Here is a 27299-nt window from a genome sequence, read left to right on the forward strand (position 1 = left end):
ACTTGATTAATTGAAATATGTTTCATATAGACAATTGACCACCCAAGTTGACCGGTGATTCACGAACGTTAAAACTTGTAAAAACTATATGATGACATATATATGGATATATATATATAGTTAACATGATACTATGATAAGTAAACATATCATTAAGTATATTAACAATGAACTACATATGTAAAAACAAGACTACTAACTTAATGATTTATAAATGAGACATATATGTAACGATTATCGTTGTAAAGACATTTAATGTATATATATCATATTAAGAGATATTCATACATGATAATATCATGATAATATAATAATTTAAAATCTCATTTGATATTATAAACATTGGGTTAACAACATTTAACAAGATCGTTAACCTAAAGGTTTCAAAACAACACTTACATGTAACGACTAACGATGACTTAACGACTCAGTTAAAATGTATATACATGTAGTGTTTTAATATGTATTTATACACTTTTGAAAGACTTCAATACACTTATCAAAATACTTCTACTTAACAAAAATGCTTACAATTACATCCTCGTTCAGTTTCATCAACAATTCTACTCGTATGCACCCGTATTCGTACTCGTACAATACACAGCTTTTAGATGTATGTACTATTGGTATATACACTCCAATGATCAGCTCTTAGCAGCCCATGTGAGTCACCTAACACATGTGGGAACCATCATTTGGCAACTAGCATGAAATATCTCATAAAATTACAAAAATATGAGTAATCATTCATGACTTATTTACATGAAAACAAAATTACATATCCTTTATATCTAATCCATACACCAACGATCAAAAACACCTACAAACACTTTCATTCTTCAATTTTCTTCATCTAATTGATCTCTCTCAAGTTCTATCTTCAAGTTCTAAGTGTTCTTCATAAATTCTACAAGTTCTAGTTACATAAAATCAAGAATACTTTCAAGTTTGCTAGCTCACTTCCAATCTTGTAAGGTGATCATCCAACCTCAAGAAATCTTTGTTTCTTACAGTAGGTTATCATTCTAATACAAGGTAATAATCATATTCAAACTTTGGTTCAATTTCTATAACTATAACAATCTTATTTCAAGTGATGATCTTACTTGAACTTGTTTTCGTGTCATGATTCTGCTTCAAGAACTTCGAGCCATCCAAGAATCCGTTGAAGCTAGATCCATTTTTCTATTTTCCAGTAGGTTTATCCAAGGAACTTAAGGTAGTAATGATGTTCATAACATCATTCGATTCATACATATAAAGCTATCTTATTCGAAGGTTTAAACTTGTAATCACTAGAACATAGTTTAGTTAATTCTAAACCTGTTCGCAAACAAAAGTTAATCCTTCTAACTTGACTTTTAAAATCAACTAAACACATGTTCTATATCTATATGATATGCTAACTTAATGATTTAAAACCTGGAAACACGAAAAACACCGTAAAACCGGATTTACGCCGTCGTAGTAACACCGCGGGCTGTTTTGGGTTAGTTAATTAAAAACTATGATAAACTTTGATTTAAAAGTTGTTATTCTGATAAAATAATTTTTATTATGAACATGAAACTATATCCAAAAATTATGGTTAAACTCAAAGTGGAAGTATGTTTTCTAAAATGGTCATCTAGACGTCGTTCTTTCGACTGAAATGACTACCTTTACAAAAACAACTTGTAACTTATTTTTCCGACTATAAACCTATACTTTTTCTGTTTAGATTCATAAAATAGAGTTCAATATGAAACCATAGCGATTTGATTCACTCAAAACGGATTTAAAATGAAGAAGTTATGGGTAAAACAAGATTAGATAATTTTTCTCATTTTAGCTACGTGAAAATTGGTAACAAATCTATTCCAACCATAACTTAATCAACTTGTATTGTATATTATGTAATCTTGAGATACCATAGACACGTATACAATGTTTCGACCTATCATGTCGACACATCTATATATATTTCGGAACAACCATAGACACTCTATATGTGAATGTTGGAGTTAGCTATACAGGGTTGAGGTTGATTCCAAAATATATATAGTTTGAGTTGTGATCAATACTGAGATACGTATACACTGGGTCGTGGATTGATTCAAGATAATATTTATCGATTTATTTCTGTACATCTAACTGTGGACAACTAGTTGTAGGTTACTAACGAGGACAGCTGACTTAATAAACTTAAAACATCAAAATATATTAAAAGTGTTGTAAATATATTTTGAACATACTTTGATATATATGTATATATTGTTATAGGTTCGTGAATCAACCAGTGGCCAAGTCTTACTTCCAGACGAAGTAAAAATCTGTGAAAGTGAGTTATAGTCCCACTTTTAAAATCTAATATTTTTGGGATGAGAATACATGCAGGTTTTATAAATGATTTACAAAATAGACACAAGTACGTGAAACTACATTCTATGGTTGAATTATCGAAATCGAATATGCCCCTTTTTATTAAGTCTGGTAATCTAAGAATTAGGGAACAGATACCCTAATTGACGCGAATCCTAAAGATAGATCTATTGGGCCTAACAAACCCCATCCAAAGTACCGGATGCTTTAGTACTTCGAAATTTATATCATATCCGAAGGGTGTCCCGGAATGATGGGGATATTCTTATATATGCATCTTGTTAATGTCGGTTACCAGGTGTTCACCATATGAATGATTTTTATCTCTATGTATGGGATGTGTATTGAAATATGAAATCTTGTGGTCTATTATTATGATTTGATATATATAGGTTAAATCTATAACTCACCAACATTTTTGTTGACGTTTTAAGCATGTTTATTCTCAGGTGATTATTAAGAGCTTCCGCTGTCGCATACTTAAATAAGGACGAGATTTGGAGTCCATGCTTGTATGATATTGTGTAAAAACTGCATTCAAGAAACTTATTTTGTTGTAACATATTTGTATTGTAAACCATTATGTAATGGTCGTGTGTAAATAGGATATTTTAGATTATCATTATTTGATAATCTACGTAAAGCTTTTTAAACCTTTATTGATGAAATAAAGGTTATGGTTTGTTTTAAAATGAATGCAGTCTTTGAAAAACGTCTCATATAGAGGTCAAATCCTCGCAACGAAATCAATTAATATGGAACGTTTTTAATCAATAAGAACGGGACATTTCAGTTGGTATCCTAGCGTTGGTCTTAGAGAACCAGAATTTTGCATTAGTGTGTCTTATCGAGTTTGTTAGGATGCATTAGTGAGTCTGGACTTCGACCGTGTTTACTTGAAAAATGATTGCTTAACAAATTTTGTTGGAAACTATATATTTTTAACATGTGAATATTATGTGATATATTAATCTCTTAACGCGTTTGATATTATGTGATAGATGTCTACCTCTAGAACAAGTCCCATTGACTCATCTAATAATAATGAAGAGTCAAATGTAAATTGGAATGATTCGTGGACTGATTCACAAGTTCCCGAAGAGGAACCGGTAGAAGAGTCGGAACCGGAAGAAGAGTCGGAACCGGAAGAAGAATCGGAACCGGAAGAAGAGTCAGAACCGGATGAAGAAATAGAACCGGTGGGGGAAATAATAAAACGGTTAAGTAAAAGAAAATCCTCAACCAACCGACCGACCAAGGTTAATTATGGTCAATGGTGTTTCCGCCAAGGAAGCAAAATATTGGGAGGATTACCAATTCTCCGATGAATCGGATTCCGACAAGAATTCCGATGATGTTATAGAAATTACCCCAACTGAATTTAAAAAGGCAAAAGAAAATAATAAGGGAAAGGGCATAAAAATAGAGAAATCTAATTCCAACCCCGATGAACTTTATATGTATCGTCAACCCCCAAAGTCCTTAAGTTGTAACAATGACCCGGGAACCTCTAAACCACCAGGTTTTTCTAAACCAATGTGGAAAACGACGGTTCGTATTAGGGGAACATCATATATCCCTAGAAACTTGGCAAAACGATCCAAAACCGAAGAAGAAGAAACAAGCGAGTCGGAATAAGATAGTTGTATTCGTGTGGTGTAATATATGTAATATAGTGTGCTTATGCTTTATGATATATGTAAAAATTGCTTGTATTAATAAGTATTTTTTTATGAACCTAACTCTTGTCTATTTTACAGTATAAAAACACAAAATGGATAGACAACCCAATATTTTAAGAGACCTACCCGGAGACATGATTGATGAAATCTTGTCTAGAGTCGGTCAGAATTCTTCAGCACAACTATTTAAGGCGAGATCAGTTTGTAAGACATTCGAAGAACGTTCCAAGAATGCCTTGGTTTATAAAAGGCTTTCGTTCGAAAGATGGGGGATATCACATTGGGAAATCCATAAGTTACGATGTGTTTACTTTGACGCATATATTGCGGGGAACCCAAATGCTATTTTACGCAATGGGTTAAGAAATTATTTTGACTCAATATATCCGAATATTGGACTTCGTGATTTAGAAAAAGCGGCTAACATGCAACATAAAGAAGCATGTTATGCTTACGGATTAGTAATGTTCGCTTCTCACCAAAGTAAGAACAAGAAAATCGGGCTACAACTATTAAACAAAACGTTCCCACAAGTGACGGAGTCGGTAATTGGGGTAAGAAATGAGGTTTTTAGATTGTTACGGGACTGTTGGACATTACGTAACCCTCGTCCCTTTGACGACGTTACAACACGCTGTCTTATCAACGGCCATAACGGTTATGTTCCACAAGACCAAGGATGGGAAGTAATCCTAGTAAAACCAGAATGCATAACTTGTTTCTGGACGTATGAATTACGTGTCTTTATTGCCTTTGCTGAACGACTTGTGTACTAGCTAGAATTATCTTCACAACCATCATGTATCAAATTTATTGTGTGCTATATTTCATGCTATATGTAAAATAAGCGGTATTGTAAGTTTGTAAAATATTGTGTAAAAGTTTGAACGCGAAATATTATTATAATCAGTTTTTCATATAGAATTGTAGTAGTTGAATTGTATATTAGCTACTAAGTATGAACTTAATGGGTAGGTACTACCCGAATTTAAACTTATAAAACGCTAATATGAAGAAAAAGCTTTTATAAATGAGTTCATATTATGCTACGAAATACTATTAACTACTCTTAATATTCTGTATGATTAACTTGTTCCATTTGACTATTTTGAAGGAAATGGCACCGACTACTCGACACACCGTGAATATGAATGAAGAGGAATTCCGTACTTTTCTAGCTTCAAACATAGCCACAGTACAGGCTGCACTACATACCAACAATAACCTTGGATCTAGCAGTACAGGAAATTGTGTAGGATGCACCTACAAAGAATTCACTGCCTGCAAACCTTTGGAATTTGATGGAACCGAAGGACCGATCGGATTGAAACGGTGGACCGAGAAGGTCGAATCGGTGTTTTCCATAAGTAAGTGTACTGAAGAGGACAAAGTGAAGTACGCTACGCATACCTTCACAGGTTCTGCGTTAACATGATGGAATACCTATCTAGAGCAAGTGGGACAAGACGATGCGTACGCACTACCGTGGTCAGCATTCAAGCACTTGATGAACGAGAAGTACCGTCCCAGAACCGAGGTCAATAAGCTCAAGACAGAACTTAGAGGGTTACGAACCCAAGGATTTGATATTACCACGTACGAAAGACGATTCACAGAATTGTGCCTATTGTGTCCGGGAGCATTCGAAGATGAGGAAGAGAAGATCGACGCGTTTGTGAAAGGATTACCGGAAAGAATCCAAGAAGATATAAGTTCACACGAGCCCGCCTCCATACAACAGGCATGTAGAATGGCTCACAAACTCGTGAACCAGATTGAAGAAAGAATTAAAGAACAGACTGCTGAAGAGGCCAATGTGAAGCAAGTCAAAAGAAAGTGGGAGGAAAACGGTGATAAGAATCACCAATACAACAACAACAGCAATTACAACAATAATCGCAACATCAATCGCAACTACAACAAATGGCCCAACAACAACAACAACAACAACAACAACAGCAACTACAACAATCATCCCAACAACAATAATAACCGCAACAACAACAACAATCAGAAGCAGCTATGCCAAAGGTGTGAAAAGTATCACTCGGGGTTCTGCACCAAATTTTGCAACAAGTGTAAAAGAAATGGTCATAGCGCCGCGAAGTGTGAGGTCTACGGACCAGGGGTTAATAGAACGAAAGGAACAAATGGTGTCGGAACGAGTAATGGCGGAGCAAGTAGTGTCGGAGCAAGTTATGCCAATGTAGTTTGTTATAAATGTGGAAAACCGGGCCACATTATTAGAAATTGCCCGAACCAGGAGAACACGAATGGATAAGGCCGCGGAAGAGTTTTCAATATTAATGCGGCAGAGGCACAGGAAGACCCGGAGCTTGTTACGGGTACGTTTCTTATTAACAATAAATCTGCTTACGTTTTATTTGATTCGGGTGCGGATAGAAGCTATATAAGTAGAGATTTTTGTGCTAAATTAAGTTGTCCATTGACGCCTTTTGATAGTAAATTTTTACTCGAATTAGCAAATGATAAATTAATTTCAGCAGATAATATATGTCGGAATCGAGAAATTAAACTGGTTAGCGAAACATTTAAGATTGATTTGATACCAGTAGAGTTAGGGAGTTTTGATGTGATAATCGGTATGGACTGGTTGAAAGAAGTGAAAGCAGAGATCGTTTGTTACAAAAATGCAATTCGCATTATACGAGAAAAAAGGAAAACCCTTAATGGTGTACGGAGAAAAGGGCAACACGAAGCTACATCTTATTAGTAATTTGAAGGCACAAAAACTAATAAGAAAAGGTTACTATACTGTTCTAGCACACGTCGAGAAAGTACAAACTGAAGAAAAGAGCATCAATGATGTTCCCATTGCAAAAGAATTTCCCGATGTATTTCCGAAAGAATTACCGGGATTACCCCCACATCGATCCGTTGAATTTTAAATAGATCTTGTACCAGGAGCTGCACCAATAGCTCGTGCTCCTTACAGACTCGCACCCAGCGAGATGAAAGAACTGCAAAGCCAATTACAAGAACTTTTAGAGCGTGGTTTCATTCGACCAAGCACATCACTGTGGGGAGCTCCTGTTTTGTTTGTCAAGAAGAAAGATGGTACATTCAGGTTGTGTATCGACTACCGAGAGTTGAACAAACTTACCATCAAGAACCGCTACCCACTACCGAGAATCGACGACTTATTTGATCAACTACAAGGCTCGTCTGTTTATTCAAAGATTGACTTACGTTCCGGGTATCATCAAATGCGGGTGAAAGAAGATGATATTCCAAAGACTGCTTTCAGAACACGTTACGGTCATTACGAGTTTATGGTCATGCCGTTTGGTTTAACTAATGCACCAGCTGTGTTCATGGACCTTATGAACCGAGTGTGTGGACCATACCTTGACAAGTTTGTCATTGTTTTCATTGATGACATACTTATTTACTCAAAGAATGACCAAGAACACGGTGAACATTTGAGAAAGGTGTTAGAAGTATTGAGGAAGGAAGAATTGTACGCTAAGTTTTCAAAGTGTGCATTTTGGTTGGAAGAAGTTCAATTCCTCGGTCACATAGTGAACAAAGAAGGTATTAAGGTGGATCCGGTAAAGATAGAAACTGTTGAAAAGTGGGAAACCCCGAAAACTCTGAAACACATACGCCAGTTTTTAGGACTAGCTGGTTACTACAGAAGGTTCATCCAAGACTTTTCCAGAATAGCAAAACCCTTGACTGCATTAACGCATAAAGGGAAGAAATTTGAATGGAATGATGAACAAGAGAAAGCGTTTCAGTTATTGAAGAAAAAGCTAACTACGGCACCTATATTGTCATTGCCTGAAGGGAATGATGATTTTGTGATTTATTGTGACGCATCAAAGCAAGGTCTCGGTTGTGTATTAATGCAACGAACGAAGGTGATTGCTTATGCGTCTAGACAATTGAAGATTCACGAACAAAATTATACGACGCATGATTTGGAATTAGGCGCGGTTGTTTTTGCATTAAAGACTTGGAGGCACTACTTATATGGGGTCAAAAGTATTATATATACCGACCACAAAAGTCTTCAACACATATTTAATCAGGAACAACTGAATATGAGGCAGCGTAGGTGGATTGAATTGTTGAATGATTACGACTTTGAGATTCGTTACCACCCGGGGAAGGCAAATGTGGTAGCCGATGCCTTGAGCAGGAAGGACAGAGAACCCATTCGAGTAAAATCTATGAATATAATGATTCATAATAACCTTACTACTCAAATAAAGGAGGCGCAACAAGGAGTTTTAAAATAGGGAAATTTAAAGGATGAAATACCCAAAGGATCGGAGAAGCATCTTAATATTCGAGAAGACGGAACCCGGTATAGGGCTGAAAGGATTTGGGTACCAAAATTTGGAGATATGAGAGAAATGGTACTTAGAGAAGCTCATAAAACCAGATATTCAATACATCCTGGAACGGGGAAGATGTACAAGGATCTCAAGAAACATTTTTTTTAGCCGGGTATGAAAGCCGATGTTGCTAAATATGTAGGAGAATGTTTGACGTGTTCTAAGGTCAAAGCTGAGCATCAGAAACCATCAGGTCTACTTCAACAACCCGAAATCCCGGAATGGAAATGGGAAAACATTACCATGGATTTCATCATTAAATTGCCAAGGACTGCAAGTGGTTTTGATGCTATTTGGGTAATAGTTGATCATCTTACCAAATCAGCACACTTCCTGCCAATAAGAGAAGATGACAAGATGGAGAAGTTAGCACGACTGTATTTGAAGGAAGTCGTCTCCAGACATGGAATACCAATCTCTATTATCTCTGATAGGGATGGCAGATTTATTTCAAGATTCTGGCAGACATTACAGCAAGCATTAGGAACTCGTCTAGACATAAGTACTGCCTATCATCCACAAACTGATGGGCAGAGCGAAAGGACGATACACACGCTTGAAGACATGCTACGAGCATGTGTTATTGATTTCGAAAACAGTTGGGATCGACATCTACCGTTAGCAGAATTTTTCTACAACAACAGCTACCATTCAAGCATTGAGATGGCGCCGTTTGAAGCACTTTATGGTAGAAAGTGCAGGTCTCCGATTTGTTGGAGTGAAGTGGGGGATAGACAGATTACGAGTCCGGAGATTATACAAGAAACTACCGAGAAGATCATCCAAATTCAACAACGGTTGAAAACCGCCCAAAGTCGACAAAAGAGCTACGCTGACATTAAAAGAGAAGATATAGAATTTGAAATTGGAGAGATGGTCAAGCTTAAAGTTGCACCTTGGAAAGGCGTTGTTCGATTTGGTAAACGAGGGAAATTAAATCCAAGGTATATTGGACCATTCAAGATTATTGATCGTGTCGGACCAGTAGCTTACCGACTTGAGTTACCTCAACAACTCGCGGCTGTACATAACACTTTCCATGTCTCGAATTTGAAGAAATGTTTTGCTAAAGAAGATCTCACTATTCCGTTAGATGAAATCCAAATCAACGAAAAACTCCAATTCATCGAATAACCCGTCGAAATAATGGATTGTGAGGTTAAAAGACTTAAGCAAAACAAGATACCCATTGTTAAGGTTCGATGGAATGCTCGTAGAGGACCCGAGTTCACCTGGGAGCATGAAGATCAGATGAATAAGAAATACCCGCATCTATTTCCAGAAGATTCGTCAACACCTTCAACAGCTTAAAATTTCGGGACGAAATTTATTTAACGGGTAGGTACTGTAGTGACCCGAACTTTTCCATGTTTATATATATTAATTGAGATTGATATTTACATGATTAAATGTTTCCAACATGTTAAGCAATCAAACTTGTTAGGACTTGATTAATTGAAATATGTTTCATATAGACAATTGACCACCCAAGTTGACCGGTGATTCACGAACGTTAAAACTTGTAAAAACTATATGATGACATATATATGGATATATATATATAGTTAACATGATACTATGATAAGTAAACATATCATTAAGTATATTAACAATGAACTACATATGTAAAAACAAGACTACTAACTTAATGATTTTTAAACGAGACATATATGTAACGATTATCGTTGTAAAGACATTTAATGTATATATATCATATTAAGAGATATTCATACATGATAATATCATGATAATATAATAATTTAAAATCTCATTTGATATTATAAACATTGGGTTAACAACATTTAACAAGATCGTTAACCTAAAGGTTTCAAAACAACACTTACATGTAACGACTAACGATGACTTAACGACTCAGTTAAAATGTATATACATGTAGTGTTTTAATATGTATTTATACACTTTTGAAAGACTTCAATACACTTATCAAAATACTTCTACTTAACAAAAATGCTTACAATTACATCCTCGTTCAGTTTCATCAACAATTCTACTCGTATGCACCCGTATTCGTACTCGTACAATACACAGCTTTTAGATGTATGTACTATTGGTATATACACTCCAATGATCAGCTTTTAGCAGCCCATGTGAGTCACCTAACATATGTGGGAACCATCATTTGGCAACTAGCATGAAATATCTCATAAAATTACAAAAATATGAGTAATCATTCATGACTTATTTACATGAAAACAAAATTACATATCCTTTATATCTAATCCATACACCAACGACCAAAAACACCTACAAATACTTTCATTCTTCAATTTTCTTCATCTAATTGATCTCTCTCAAGTTCTATCTTCAAGTTCTAAGTGTTCTTCATAAATTCTACAAGTTCTAGTTACATAAAATCAAGAATACTTTCAAGTTTGCTAGCTCACTTCCAATCTTGTAAGGTGATCATCCAACCTCAAGAAATCTTTGTTTCTTACAGTAGGTTATAATTCTAATACAAGGTAATAATCATATTCAAACTTTGGTTCAATTTCTATAACTATAACAATCTTATTTCAAGTGATGATCTTACTTGAACTTGTTTTCGTGTCATGATTCTGCTTCAAGAACTTCGAGCCATCCAAGGATCCGTTGAAGCTAGATCCATTTTTCTATTTTCCAGTAGGTTTATCCAAGGAACTTAAGGTAGTAATGATGTTCATAACATCATTCGATTCATACATATAAAGCTATCTTATTCGAAGGTTTAAACTTGTAATCACTAGAACATAGTTTAGTTAATTCTAAACTTGTTCGCAAACAAAAGTTAATCCTTCTAACTTGACTTTTAAAATCAACTAAACACATGTTCTATATCTATATGATATGCTATCTTAATGATTTAAAACCTGCAAACACGAAAAACACCGTAAAACCGGATTTACGCCGTCGTAGTAACACCGCGGGCTGTTTTGGGTTAGTTAATTAAAAACTATGATAAACTTTGATTTAAAAGTTGTTATTCTGAGAAAATGATTTTTATTATGAACATGAAACTATATCCAAAAATTATGGTTAAACTCAAAGTGGAAGTATGTTTTCTAAAATGGTCATCTAGACGTCGTTCTTTCGACTGAAATGACTACCTTTACAAAAACAACTTGTAACTTATTTTTCCGACTATAAACCTATACTTTTTCTGTTTAGATTCATAAAATAGAGTTCAATATGAAACCATAGCGATTTGATTCACTCAAAACGGATTTAAAATGAAGAAGTTATGGGTAAAACAAGATTGGATAATTTTTTTCATTTTAGCTACGTGAAAATTGGTAACAAATCTATTCCAACCATAACTTAATCAACTTGTATTGTATATTATGTAATCTTGAGATACCATAGACACGTATACAATGTTTCGACCTATCATGTCGACACATCTATATATATTTCGGAACAATCATAGACACTCTATATGTGAATGTTGGAGTTAGCTATACAGGGTTGAGGTTGATTCCAAAATATATATAGTTTGAGTTGTGATCAATACTGAGATATGTATACACTGGGTTGTGGATTGATTCAAGATAATATTTATCGATTTATTTCTGTACATCTAACTGTGGACAACTAGTTGTAGGTTACTAACGAGGACAGCTGACTTAATAAACTTAAAACATCAAAATATATTAAAAGTGTTGTAAATATATTTTGAACATACTTTGATATATATGTATATATTGTTATAGGTTCGTGAATCAACCAGTGGCCAAGTCTTACTTTCAGACGAAGTAAAAAATCTGTGAAAGTGAGTTATAGTCCCACTTTTAAAATCTAATATTTTTAGGATGAGAATACATGCAGGTTTTATAAATGATTTACAAAATAGACACAAGTACGTGAAACTACATTCTATGGTTGAATTATCGAAATCGGATATGCCACTTTTTATTAAGTCTGGTAATCTAAGAATTAGGGAACAGACACCCTAATTGACGCGAATCCTAAAGATAGATCTATTGGGCCTAACAAACCCCATCCAAAGTACCGGATGCTTTAGTACTTCGAAATTTATATCATATCCGAAGGGTGTCCCGGAATGATGGGGATATTCTTATATATGCATCTTGTTAATGTCGGTTACCAGGTGTTCACCATATGAATGATTTTTATCTCTATGTATGGGATGTGTATTGAAATATGAAATCTTGTGGTCTATTATTATGATTTGATATATATAGGTTAAACCTATAACTCACCAACATTTTTGTTGACGTTTTAAGCATGTTTATTCTCAGGTGATTATTAAGAGCTTCCGCTGTCGCATACTTAAATAAGGACGAGATTTGGAGTCCATGCTTGTATGATATTGTGTAAAAACTGCATTCATGAAACTTATTTTGTTGTAACATATTTGTATTGTAAACCATTATGTAATGGTCGTGTGTAAATAGGATATTTTAGATTATCATTATTTGATAATCTACGTAAAGCTTTTTAAACCTTTATTGATGAAATAAAGGTTATGGTTTGTTTTAAAATGAATGCAGTCTTTGAAAAACGTCTCATATAGAGGTCAAATCCTCGCAACGAAATCAATTAATATGAAACGTTTTTAATCAATAAGAACGGGACATTTCAGTGACCATGTGGGGGGAAGGGGGAGTAAATTATTATTATTATTATTATTTTAACTTTTTTTAGAAACATTAAGATCAGGTGAAAATAAGAACATTTAAAAAAGACATTTTGTGATAAATGTTATTTGACCATACAAAACGTTCGAAGAAATAACATTCATCAATAAATATTATTCTTGATAACATACATCATGCTAAATGTTATTCTTCGAGCCTTTTTTTCATCTTATGTGAGGTTTTTTTTTTCCTTCAAAATTTAGTCCGATTTAGAGTTTAAGGTTTATTAATTGGGTTTAGTCCCTAAACCCAAAACCCTAGATTCTAAACTCTAAACCGTTCGTGTTAAAAACTCAATCTAAACCCTAAACCCTAATTTTTACACGCTAAAAATAACGCTCGAAGAAAGTCATTCATCACGATAAATGTTATACGAAGTATCTTATTTCTTCGAACGTTTTCTCGCCAAAATAATAATATTCTTCACAATTTTTTTTTAAATATTCATATTTTCACGTGATTTTAATGTTTGTAAAAAAAAAATTCAAAAAATTACTTCCCCCTTCCCCAACCCTTCCCCAACTTGCCACTTCCTTCTGATCCTCCCTATATATATATATATATATATATATATATATATATATATATATATATATATATATATATATATATATATATATATATATATATATATATATTTGATCCCGTCTTATGGTTTTATTGATTTGGATTTGATTTAGCTAGGGTTCATATTTGAGAAAGAGATAAAAGATGAAAGAGAAAGAAAATGGAGAAGAAATATGTGAAAAGACATAAATATCCTCACATGTTCGTCGCATTAGGACACCGTTTAACGGCAAAAAATAACGTGACATGGACGAAAGGAGGGGGGTGTTTAAAGTAAATACAATAGAGACGAATAATGAAAAATAAATCCTTAAAAGAACGAGGAGTGTTATTGTTACTTAATTTTTTTTTTTTAAACGGCTGGTTAGCTGGTTAGACACACACACACGTTAGGTAGAAACCCGGGATCGAACCTCACAACCATCGTCGGGAATTTCACCCGCACCCGGACTGCTTTGAACACGTGCAGCCCACCTGCATAGAAAGAATGCGACTACACGTGTCCTGGATCGCCTGCTGGGAAACCTCCCCCCCCCCTCTTCCGGATTCGAACCTGCGCCACTTCAATGAGAGGTGAACACGGGCCCGCCCCCAAAGGAGCTGATACCACTCAAGTTGATGCCTCGGTGGTGTTATTGTTACTTATTGTTAGAATACTAGTTAGGTTTGAACCTAATAGAATATCAAGACTTCAACCACCAAATTATATGTGACATATTCAAAATTATACGGAGTAATCATTTTTAAAGATGCATTCACAACATAACATAAGGATTCAAAAGCATATTATTATGACATTATAACAAGCCTACCACAATAGATAGGATAACATTGCAATGCAGCGATAACCTACTAAAGCCAAAATCATAACAAAAGGTCATCTAACGTTATAACCAACAACTAACAAACTTTTAGTACCTTGATGTTACAGGAATCCGAAAAATTATACATCTAATGTTACAAATTAGAAGCATGCCATACATCTTCCTAATGAATGTAGAAATTCCGATCTAACTCAATATGCTTAGTACAAAGTCAAATGTCAATCCAAAAAATGACAAATCATTCTGGTAGAAATAGAACGCACCCCCGTAATCATAAAACTAATAAAAAAAAGACTTGACTATAAAGCAGAACCGGTGGTACCAACACCACTGCCGCCACAGGTGGCTACCAACAGGTTCTATCACTTCGTCATATAGTAGCACTAGCTCACAAAATCCGAGTAAAAAATACATACAATATAAAAGATATAAGAATAGATCTGCGTGTAATCATGCTGTCTGCTTCTAAAATAAAACTACTGTTAGATGACGGGTACCGTTTAATCAGCCACATCAGGAATAGTGTCGGATTTGTGTTCCAAAAACGTTGGAGCAGCCAAAGCATTAGTAGTCTCGGTTTCTTGGTCCAATAAGGTTGAAGCAGCCGAAGCGATACTAGTCTCGGTTTTTTGTTCACCGTTAGATTTTGGTTCCAATAATGTTGGAGCAACAACCAACGTTGTGACATCGGGTTTTGTTTCGTTTTTCGGTTCCATTGAAGTTAGATCAGCCGAAGTTGTAACCGCTAATTCTGGTTCCACTGACGATTGACCAACTAAACTAACGATAGTTTCCGTTTTTGGTTCCGGTAAGGGTTGATCAGCTGAATTTGTATTAGCATCGTTTTCTTGTTTTGGTAAGGTTGGCGGAACAGTGACAGCTGGCATATCAATGTTTGATTCAGATAAGGTAAGCAAATTGGTATTACTATCGGGTTTTGTTTCTAATAACGTTGGAGTAACCAACACAGCATTATTGTCGGTTTGTGTTGTCGGGGCAGCCAAAGCGGAAGTAGTATCGGCTTTTGGTTCAGAGGAGTTTTTAGGTTCTGACACATCAGCATTAGATTTAGATTTTTGTTTATATGAGAAAGCACGAATAACCTTTTGGTAAAATCCCCATGATAGATTTTTTTCCCTAATGGGGCGTTGCCCAAGTGGATTTTCCTGTACGAATTTTTGGACATCCTCAGCTGATGCTAACCTTTCAAGATAAACACGAAGGTCGCCTTTTGGTCCTGTGATGACACATCAACAATATGACAAGTAGCTTGTGTGATAAACATGTCATGATTATGTGGAGATGGCAAAACAGACGGGTCGGGTCAATAAAGCTGCCTTTTTGGTACGGATCAACCCAAAAAACCTTTTATCCTAAAGCTCAAAAACATCTATATAGAATTGTGAAAAAAATGAGTACAAAAATTTATACTATTTCAATTATAACCTTATATTAGAAATAAAATGATTTAGAAAGCTTTATGCATCATAAATACACTTAGGCAGGTTTTGACCAGTTTCTCCAGTTTCAGTTGATTTATGGATTTGATCCGTTAAAGTTAAAACTGCTTAATAGACCCATTCATTAAGTAACAGAGTTCAAATTTGGCTTCGTTAGAAATATAAGCAAATAGTTACATATTAGTCGTACATAATACATAAACATCATGAATATAAAGAGGCTAAAATGACTCACCTAAGAAATTATCTTCTGTCATTGAGTAACGCCAAGAATAAGGGAATATTGCAGTATGTGGCTGAAAAAAATAAATAAAGGTATGTTAACAAAAGGGATAATACAATAACTTTAATGTAAAAATAGAAACAAACTTAGAAATAAGGGGAAGGGGTGATTGGATATATGTTCTGTGTTTCTGACAGAGTGACAGTAATTATGTGCTACCGATACAAAGATAATCAGCAAAGCGCAGTAGCAAATAGTGTTTAGATAAATAAAAATGACCAACAAATTATAATTTTTTTTCTTGTCTAGGAGTAAAAAGTGTCACGGACAAGTAGTTTTATTGTACCTATCGATAACTAGTTTTGCACTTGCAATCTGTATGAAAATAATTATTTGACCATAGTTTAATAAGATAATGACATGTAGAATCTTTCGATGCAACCATTAAAAACCGACAGCACTAATCCAAGCACCCCTGGAAAATAATAAAGAAAGACGACTAACGGGATTTAGAAGAGCCTTGTGTGGAGCGTGTTCTATAAGTAGAGTATTCGTTTCATCGTACTCTCCTATATTCCAAGGTAGATCGGGATCTTGTTTTTCCCATAACATTCTAAGTTCCTTTAAAAATAAGGTTTTCGAAATGTTCTCAACTGTAGGGAATCCAGTGTCGGTACAGTCAGCTATATCCTGCAGAAAAACACAATTTTAATTATTATTTAAAGAAACCATAAGAAATAGATCATAGCAGACACATTATATAAAGTAAATTTGATTCATTCATACGCAAAGACCAAATTCATACTAGTTCATCGATTAAATTATATAAGAAAAAGAGTAACCGAAAACCAATAAAAAAAATTATAACTGAAAAAAATTAAAAGGGCTTACCCAACAAAAAAGCAATTTGTCTTGCAAGTCCCTCAGAACGCAGTCTACAATCCATTCCATATTTCTTCTGTACGAAGTGTGTAAACGTGCATGAGTACAAAAGATTACACTAAAGGACAAAAGAGCATAAACTAAGTTGTACAAGGTTATTAGAGTAAATAGTGTTCCACACAAGTGACGAGAGTTAATTAATTTTCTTAAAATAAAACTAAGAAATTAGAGGCCCCAAATTGGGCAGGACAATCAAGATTGGATAATATCAACAACGGGTGACTTTTATAGTAATATAAAATACCTCAAATATGTATAGAAAAGTTATATCTTTACAATAAAATCCAAATCTTTGATAAAGCGTTCCGGGAAGATATGCGAATAGCAATTTTAACTTCCGGGCAATTTGCTTTTTAACTAAATTTTTTTGTAAAACCTGTTTGATGATAAAAATAACCCAAAGTGAACCATTCATAAGAAAAATGGTCAGCTTACCAACTCCTTAAATAACAAGAGCTAAAACAATTATTTGACTTGGTTGATGTAAAAATTTAACCCAAAACAGCACACTCTAAAAAAAATGGGTCAAAATTACCAACTCTTAAAGTAGATATTGAATATATTAGAGTACCTGGACATTGACGACCAGACACCTACATTGAACCTCTCGAAGCAAAATTTCAAAAACTCGTCACAATATGGTCTTTTATACACTACAACAACAAAGAATGATCAAAGCAGTGCAATAATGAGCAGTATAACAAATAAATAAAGGTAACAAGGGTGGCAAGTTGGGTAATGGGTCTGGATTAGGCTGACTCAAAAAACACTCTTTTTTCATATTTTGATCTTTCTATATAAATTGATGCATTTATTATAACTAAGGAAGTAAAAAATTACAAATATAAACTTAATCGAGATCTTTAAAATATAATTATTTTAAGTGGTGATAAACATCAAACTGTGGCAACAACCTGTTTAACCCCTTTACCCTATTGGCTTTTGCCCAATTTGCCCCCTTTGAAATATTTTAGATCACACAACCCAAATCAACCTATTTAAAACTAAATGTGTCAAAACTACCATCTTCAATAACTTTGAAATGATCACCACTAAAAACAAATCCAAACCTGCTCTCGGTCCTTGTATTATGTCTGCTTTATATCCTTCATGTGGAACCGTAACATCAACAACTAACCCAGACAGATCAAGAACAATAAGTTTTTTCCTAGAACGAGAGGGACCCGCGTCTGGCTCGTTAGTACCAATGACCTTACTATAAAACTTCCACGATTTATTGTTATATGAAATTGGTAGTTGGCCAAACGGGTTTTGCTCTATATAATTTTGGACATTATCTGATGCTGCCAACTTTTCAAGATAATTACGAAGGTTGCCATCAGGTCCTGCAAAGGCAAAGCACAATTATAAGTAGTGCTAAACATAATTAAAAAAACTATCTTGTTATAATATATATGCCTATATATACCTATATGCATAAACTATAACTTTAACCTATGAATTAATATGTATTAAAGATTAAAGATAAACTTTGGGACCTTTACACATATTTTGTCCATTTGACCAATTCCCATTTTAACTGAATCATTTATTTGGTTACAATAACAACCAGTTATAAATTTGACACAACCCAAAAACAACTGATAAACAATCACACAAAACATATTAGTTACAATTTCGACAGGCATACATGACACGTTAAGTCACAACTTCGACAAGAAATAACTCATAAACAATCACAAAACAGATTCTAGTTTACTCATTACTTGGTTTCCTCCATTGGGATGAATCATCAGCCCAAGACAAATAAATGCTCTATAGAATTACTGCAAGTTGCAGAAGGTGGCAGTTTAGACCCATTCATTTGGTTTATATATAAAGAGAGCATCTAAAAAGTTCAAAGGTCTCCCAAAATGTATATTTAAGACATAAATATAAGGTGGAAATATCAAAAAACTTAGATTATTTAATCATAATGTAATTTTATTGTAATCGTACTTGACACGCTAACTATTTCTTACGACGACTAAAAAGTGTTTCGGATCAACCAGAGCCCAAATAAATTACTCGTTTACCAACCTAACCAACCTGCCAAAATCGACACCTTAAAGGCTCTAACTAATCAGATAGCAAATATTTGTGCAAGTAGAAGGTGCAAATTTGTTTCTGCGACAATTATATCATGCAAAATTCTAAAGAGATTGTGACGACTACATAGAAGAGAAAAGCTATGTATATACGCAATCATAAGGTACCATATAACCTTCTATGAGTAATGAAATGAGTAGTAAAGATACGACTGAAAATATAAAAATGAAAATGTGGTACACAAGGACTTACCTAAACCATTATCTTGGGTATCACGATAGTTGTAACTATAGGGGAATATTGCAGTATGCGGCTGAAAATTAAAATGAAACAATTTTAGAAAATTAAGTAATTAACACCTTAGATTTACGATAAAAGATGAAAACATTATAAATAATAAATAAACAAGACAGCGTACGGGGTTGCGTAACGCCTTGTATGGTGAATCATCTAAAAGAAGTGTGTTTGATTTGTTATACACTCCTTTATCCCACGGAAGATTTGGATCATGTTTTTCCCATAACTTTTTTAGTTCCTTCAAAACCAAGGGCTTTCCAGTATTCTCAATAGTATTATAACCCGTTTCGGTACAGTGAGATTGATCCTACACAAAAACCGGCATCACGTTATTAGCATAATAATAAACTTAAAAAACATCTAATTGGAATATTTATTGTAATATATTACACGTCACATAGTTAGTATACACTATACAGCCATACCCAGCAGAAAAGCAGTTGACGCTGAGTGTCTTTCATGAGAAAATCAAGAACCCGCTCGATGTTCCTCCTGGAGGAATTTAACAAGCACAAAAACCGGCATCACAAATGAGTAAAAATGTCTACTTTTGAGAGGTATAAGAGAAAAGGCGTAATAAAGTACAAACAGGAGAAAACTTTGAGCACCTTGTTCTTGATGTCCAAACACCAACATTGAATCTCTCGAAGCAAAATTTCAAAAAATCATCACAATATGGTCTCTTAAACGCTGCAGCAGTAAACAAAAGTGAATCTTTTTTACTCAAATGAATAAATGATGAAATAATACTAAAGAATATCAAGACCAAAGTTTTTTTTGGTTCAAATTATACACCTTCACCCTTTCAACCCATACAAAATTACATTTCTATCTCAAAGCCAAACCCACAAACGTTTGCCACATCTATTTCAAGTGATTACTGTCAAAAGCAGATCTTATAATAGTATTATTAAAAAATACAGAAAATTTGGATAACAAGTGTTTCACATCCATGGACCTGTTTCCACCCTACCAAAAACAACACACTTTGATTGGTTAGCCAACCCGCCCAGCCCACCAATTTTAGTACCTCTATATTAAATTAAAACCAAAGGATAACCTGATTTAGCCCCTATCATGAAGTCTGCTTTGTAGCCTGGTTCTGGGTTTAATACGATATCAACAAGCAACCCATTTACATCTAGGATAAGAAGCTTTTTCTTAGGATGAGAACGACCACTATCTTCTTTTGTAACTTTACTCACACTTTCTTTATCTGTATCCAATTTTGTTAAACAATTATCCATCTGTGATTCAGCATTTTTGCTTAGTTCATCAGTAGTCAGAATTGATCCTTCTGTTTTTGTTGCATTCTTGCTCTCATTACTTTCTTGTTCAATGTGAAAACTTTCAACCTGAGAACTCTCCATTTGAATTTCTTTAACATCATTACATGCATCATCATGGTTGACAACCTCTTCTGTACTCGAAGTTTCTGCTGGAGTACACGTCGAATTTCCGTTCTCATTTTGAGAAACTACGTTTGGTTTCTTGTTGGATTCAGAATTATTCACCTGATGTTCACGTAACTTTCTTTTTTTCACAGGAGCACAGTCACACTCCATATTTCTTTCCGCCTGCACATATATCACATCATCCAGTTGTTTATTTTGTTAGCTTACTGTACTATGTACAAACTTTAGAACAATAGAGTGATAGTTTAAGACATATAAAAATCTGAGGTGTTCTTAAAATAAACTACCTCTCCCATATAAGATATAAGACTGATGTTTTGATCGATGTCTTTATACTCTTTTTTATTTATAAGAAAATGCTGCAAGAAGGTTATCAATGTCAGTTAAAGTACAAAAGTTTTATCCATTTAGTAGTAAGAAGATGGTGTTACATGCATCAAAAACTTCAGAATATTATTGTGATAATCTCATTTTGTAATTATAACCAACTCATTAATATATAATTTAAAATAAGCAAAGAATATTTTGGAGTTTAACTAGCCTGATCGGCATGTTTCGATACTAAAACTGTAAAAGTAGCCCATTTTAAACAACCACCCAAGCAGACCATCTTGCTACCTATAGTACTAGTGTTAAAAACTAATGGCATAGTATCAAACAAACAGATGAAAGTTGTGTACGTTTAGCAAGTGCATAAACAACTGCACACCAATTCTTCAAATAATGTCACAAGTCGCGTAACTACAGCGTTTTTTCCATACCACGCTATTTTATTTCCTTGTTCCAGGTTACAATCATAAAAAGCTAAACTTCATGAACATTATCCATTAACACATAATAGCTAAACGGGTAGGCCCGGGTTTGAACATGGGCTCGGGTTTGAACACCAAGTTATCATTATATGGTATTGTTTCTTAATCAAGCAAGAAATTAATTATAGGCCTAAATTGGTAGGTCTAATATCAACCTATTAATTGGGTTAATTCACATGGCAAAATTATTGTATACATGCAAAACAATAACAACACTACCCAATCCCGCCGAAATTATCGTATACATGAGTAGTGAAAATCATCTATGCCATGTGTTAAACAAAAATCGATTAGGTTGATACATTTCGATCATTCTCGGTTCATCTCCTTATTACAACACTTACGATTCGGCACAACATTAAGTTGCCAAATTGTAAATCTAAAATCAACAGCAATTTCATGTTATAATTGCAAAGGCAAAATCAAATAAGAACATATATATATATATATATATATATATATATATATATATATATATATGTACAAAATCAAATAAGAACATATACTGTGCTTCAGCAATTACATCCAATAAAAAGTCAACTGTTAGATTTGAAGTAAATTGCAATAACGAATTTAAGGTAATTGAGATTCGTATGTGAAAGACTAAAGGAAGGATGAAGTTACCGGCAAAAAGAATGGAAGGCGAATTGGGGATTCAAGAATTAACGGCGATTGAGTGAGGAATTTGAACTGTTGTTTTGTTTGGATTGGATATCATTTAAGGGTTTGATTCTTGTTTCCCACAAACCTTTTATATTATATTTAAGGGTTTAGTTTATACTTTTCTTTCTAATTTCTAATGTAACCAATTAAATTAATTTATTTGTAGTGAAAATAATGTTGACTTTTTTTTTCAGCAAGTTTGTGAAAATGATATTGACTTTTTTCAGAGCACAACAAATGAACTTGATATATAAACTTTTAAGTATACGTTTTTCTAATGTTAGGGCAAAGAATCAAATTGATGCATAATGGTGCATTAAGGTAGTTAAATGAAGTTATTTTCAGACAATATTTGACTTCAATGTACAAATAATTTAAGAATTTTCAAATTTTTATATACAACTTTAAAATTGTCATTAGTGAGAATGTGAAATATTTCTATTTTACTGGAGGAAAAACTGTCTAATTCGGTTGAAAACTAAAGGGTACAATACTTTGTTTTGACGGGAAAATCTGTTGACGAAAAGTAGCACCGTTTAGCAGTAAAATTCGTTTAGACGCAGTAAAATTCGTTTAGACGCAGCTTTTCATTGAACGTGAATAGTAATATAGTGTTTGGATCGGGGCGTTGCCCTGTCTAACCGCTCACCCCCGCAAAGGGGCGCTGCCCCATTGACCCTCACAAAAGGGGCGCCGCCCCTTGACTCTTTGCAATTTCCGCGATAGTAGCAGGTTAATTCTTACGAGCGTGTATTCCGCACTCTACTAACCCGGAGTGGTGGTGGTGCCAACTCGTAGTATTGCGGACACTTAATAGAGTGTCTGAATACTCTGTAACTTTGAATCACGATTGTTTAAATTCACGTGCAATAACAACAACTTTATATCAAAACTTTAGTAGTGAACTCCCATTTCATTCAATAGATGCACACATACATTTATTTATATCAAACCCTCTCCTGAACTAGACAAAAATAAAATAAAATTCTTAACATAATTCACACATTGGTCACCAAATGAAAAAATTTACAAACCAAAATACTGATGCTATCATGGTTGAAATCATGATTGATTTAGTGCTAGCTTTGTTAGGCAATTGAGGGTAGTTTTCAGGAGGAGGAAGCATGCATTCTTCGCCGTTAAAGTAGACTTTTCGAGGAAAAGCCCATCCCTGTTTGAACGTAAACGTGTTTTGATCCTTCTGCATAAGCACTTCGGATTGCACGTTTCCAAACGGTCCAGCTTCCATTAACAAATCATTATAGAACTTCATTCCATAAAACATCCCAGTATCATCTGCACCACACGAAAAAAAGTTCAAAGCTTATGAAAAAGTCTAGTTAGTATTAGACATTGCAATTTTCTAACCCATTGTGTGATGAATTGGTCGATTTGGTGGCGTGTTATTCCAAACGGGTCAAATGGTAAAATTTAACTAAAAGAAAATAAAGAGTAGCGTCAAAACTCTTTTTTATATCCAAATCATAGGAAGGGTTGAATCACTGTTGTAAAAATCGGCCGAGTCGGCCGACGCATCAGTTTGGGGACTGGCCTGTCCTTAATCAACCAAAACGCTTTAAACGTCGGTCAACGCTAAAAAGTCGGGTCAAAGTCGGGCTGAGTCGTCCTAGTCGGGTCTGAGCCGATCAAAGTCAAAGTTAAGTAGAAAAAAATATATTTTCTAAAATAAGATTTTTTTATATTTTCTAAAATAAGATTTTTTTTTCCAATCTTTGTTTGAAATATATATGACTTATGTTTTGATATATTTATACTTATATATGCGCAAATATATATGTCTAATTTATTTATTAATAAAAGTCAACATTAGTCAACGCCCGAATCGTTCCAGACTCGACCAACTCTGCTTATTATTGTAAGCAGAGTTGGTCAACCAACCCAAGCCAACCGAGCTACTAACCCAAGCCAACAGAGCCTGTATGCGTGTGTTTCAAGTCAGGCCCTTTTCAACCCATTTCAACTGAAACACACGAACCACATCCTTTATTTTTAAAGAATTTGTTATTAAGCTAAACACGAAAACCTTGGACTTGGAGATGATAATTTTTGACTCACTTATGGATTGATAAGGAACTAGAGGCTTGTAATCGAAGCTAAAAACTTGTGTAACATTGTTGAGATTCGGATGTTGTGCGACAAGTGTCCATTGCGTATAATTGAGTCTGTAATTAAAGTTAGTAACAGCCATCTTTACGCGCCAATAATCTTTATAATTCTGCTTTACGTGCCAGTGCACTCGAATTGGGCACATATGATGAGTACATTGTAACAGTGGTTCATTATCTTTTCGTGGAGTGTTTATTCCACGTGTGCTCAGTTTTTTTGAATCAGCCCTGCATTTGAACCCATAATTTACGGACTGTAGCGAATCATTACGATTAAAAATTTTATATATAAAAAAACTTTTTAGTGAAAATAATCACAAACTCTTACTTGACACATTTGTCTTTGTTGTGGCAACCGCAAGAACACGATGGGCAAGGAGTTATTGTTTGATTGTAAAATGACGAAAAGGATACACAACAGCTAGGATGTTTAGATACCAAAAACTGCGAGTATGTGCAAGTTATATTCCATGTCACTGCATCACAAAATTAACCACCTCAGGCCTACTGAATTAGGGTGCATTTGATAAAAACATAATGATCAAGGGTTGAACCATTCAATTAAGAGGCAAACAACTTATTTAAAAAAAAAAAAGTGATCGAAAAAAGTTGAGGTCCCATTCAGTCTACATATCTATCTCAGACTAGTTGAGGTGGCAATGTTGACCCACATACTTAGGTTAATTCAAGTCATGTTATGTTTTATTAGGGCCAAATTAAAGTGTTCAGTTAAAAGAGCATGGAACAAATGAATATGTTTAGTTGCCAAGAGTCATTATTGCACACATCCTCTTAAATTGTTCATACAAAGATTAGATTGTTACAAATAATAGTATTTTTTTTTTTTTGTAATTATCAGTAGTGCATTTTTAAAGGCAAACACACACACTCATTTTGGTTTACGATTGGACTCGAACTCTTAACTTCCAAATTAATGAGACTCCTTGATGCTGTTGGCCAAGAAGCCCTTTGGTAAGTAGTGCATTATTTAGTTTTAATAAGTTTTTAGGAATGGACAAAAAGTGTTTTAAGGATTAAACACACTTTATTTGGCCCATTTTCCCGGTAATAAACTTCATACATTTAAACCGACCCATTTTGACCTATTAACGAACTCGCGTTATATAGGTAATTTTGTATACTTTCTAAGAGATGGTTAGAAATTTACTTAAAGCTTGAGTTTTTCGTCTACGATCAGGAGTGAGATATACGGTACTTGGCACAATCTTGGCTGGCCCACAAGTGTAGCCCGGGCCCGGAGCAAGCAAAGTAAAATTCTTCGGTAGTTTTACAGTTTTATTTGTAGTCCCAGAAAGTCCTACACTCACTTGAAAAGCTGAAACAGCAGACGAGGGGTCTTGGCCCCACGAAGAGACGATACCGCCTTTACAGCAATTAGCGATCTGTTGGTTATAAGGGACTCCGGGAAGCAAATCAACAACGACAGGGTTCCGCTTACAACAATGTGGAGCATTTCCTCCTTTAAACTTGGAACAATCTCCTTGTTCTGTAGTTTGGGCCCCCACCATTGACCAAATCACTTCTTTTTTAGCCCAGTTCCATCCTAGGGTCCATCCGGGATTCATGATCTGTCTGTACATTTGGAAATTGTTCATCGTAACCAACGCCTGCAAGATATAAAATTTGGTATAATGCTGATTACAGGCGTATTATCTTGTCTGATCAATCATAAATGGGTTGATATTGTAAGTTATATCTGCAACTAGTTATTAAAAATATGATTTTTCTAACAACAGCCCTTAGGTATGTCGTTAAAATGCATTAATGTGTTGTACAAAGTATTTGATGTTTGTGTTTTTGCACCTTAACGACAGAAGGGTTGTCGTTAGAAAAATCCTTAAAAATATAATCTAAAATGTAACGGGTCAAATTAATGGATCGACCATGTTGAAAGTTGCCCGAAATGTATTTTTAATACACAAAACCTCCTAAATCATTATACCCAAAAAGTAACAGTAATGCTGTTATTTTCTTATACTTGACACGCTAATTATTCATTAACAATTTATCAATTTGGAACAAAAAATGTTTCGGGTCCACTCAACCAGGTCAGCCCGACATGCACCAAAAAACAGGTTACCGAATCCAGCTGACCTGGACATTTAGCGAAGATGCAAAATAGGTACAAATCAGCTTACCACATAACCATCTGCGGTCCAAGAGATGACATCCCATTTGATCGTTATATTCCCAAATGGATCGAGCGGATCAAATGCAACTGAAATAACGACAAGAAGTTATAAATCTAAACTGTATTCAGCTACTACTATACTATTGCATCATCTATATTTATATTTATTAATTATTAATTTACCATACATGATCTCTGGAAAAACACAAAAAGAAGACAAGCCCATAAGCTGTAATTCAACTTCATTTCAAACGATCAAAAGTTTGAAAGTAGCAACCAAAGAAATTTGCAGGTGCATTAAAAAAGGGGGAAAAAGGTGCATAATATGAATGCATGAAGATGGCTTACCTAATGGTGGTTGCATACCCTTTTTGATTAGCTGATGAATTTTCATGTTGCTGAAATTTGAAGCAAATGTGTGATAGTAAAGTGTCACTTGTATTGAGTTCAGAGTGCTGGCAAATCATTTTCTTCCATTTATCTAAACTGATCTGACTTTTCACCCATAACCACTGCCCAATGGCTCTGAGAGGTGAACCAACGGGCCTGTGACGGAGCCCGGCCTGGATGCCGAACCCATTTCGATCAGTTCCGTTTTTCTTTCTGGTAATCCACTAAAAGAAAATGCTCAAACCGGGACAACACTTTTCGGGACGACAAAAAGTCGTCCGGAAAAGTTGACTAAAAGACAAACACATGTTGTTTTT

General features: G+C 34.5%; 2 protein-coding genes across 3 annotated transcripts; both read right to left on the reverse strand.

Moving 5' to 3' along the window:
* Positions 1-14488: 14488 nt before the first annotated feature.
* LOC139893884 (uncharacterized) lies at positions 14489-22425 on the reverse strand. 2 transcript variants are annotated; one of them, XM_071877083.1, is made up of 13 exons: positions 22276-22425; positions 21127-21198; positions 20485-21001; positions 20033-20114; positions 19850-19916; positions 19546-19731; positions 19380-19440; positions 18149-18424; positions 17650-17731; positions 17028-17094; positions 16641-16826; positions 16149-16209; positions 14489-15690 (listed from the first exon to the last, which is right to left on the reverse strand). In XM_071877083.1, the coding sequence occupies exons 2-13, from the start codon at positions 21133-21135 to the stop codon at positions 14954-14956; spliced, it is 2331 nt and encodes a 776-aa protein (XP_071733184.1). In that variant the 5' UTR covers positions 21136-21198; positions 22276-22425; the 3' UTR covers positions 14489-14953. The 2 variants fall into 2 exon arrangements, with proteins under 2 accessions (XP_071733184.1, XP_071733185.1); XM_071877084.1 differs by lacking the exon at positions 21127-21198.
* Positions 22426-23272: 847 nt separating this feature from the next.
* On the reverse strand, positions 23273-26843 carry LOC139893885 (COBRA-like protein 4). The gene is made up of 6 exons (XM_071877085.1): positions 26781-26843; positions 26600-26679; positions 25609-26068; positions 24769-24916; positions 24391-24668; positions 23273-23610 (listed from the first exon to the last, which is right to left on the reverse strand). The coding sequence occupies exons 1-6, from the start codon at positions 26836-26838 to the stop codon at positions 23324-23326; spliced, it is 1311 nt and encodes a 436-aa protein (XP_071733186.1). The 5' UTR covers positions 26839-26843; the 3' UTR covers positions 23273-23323.
* Positions 26844-27299: the final 456 nt, after the last annotated feature.

This window comes from Rutidosis leptorrhynchoides, chromosome 2, assembly GCF_046630445.1.
Source record: "Rutidosis leptorrhynchoides isolate AG116_Rl617_1_P2 chromosome 2, CSIRO_AGI_Rlap_v1, whole genome shotgun sequence".
Classification (NCBI taxonomy): Eukaryota; Viridiplantae; Streptophyta; class Magnoliopsida; order Asterales; family Asteraceae; genus Rutidosis; species Rutidosis leptorrhynchoides.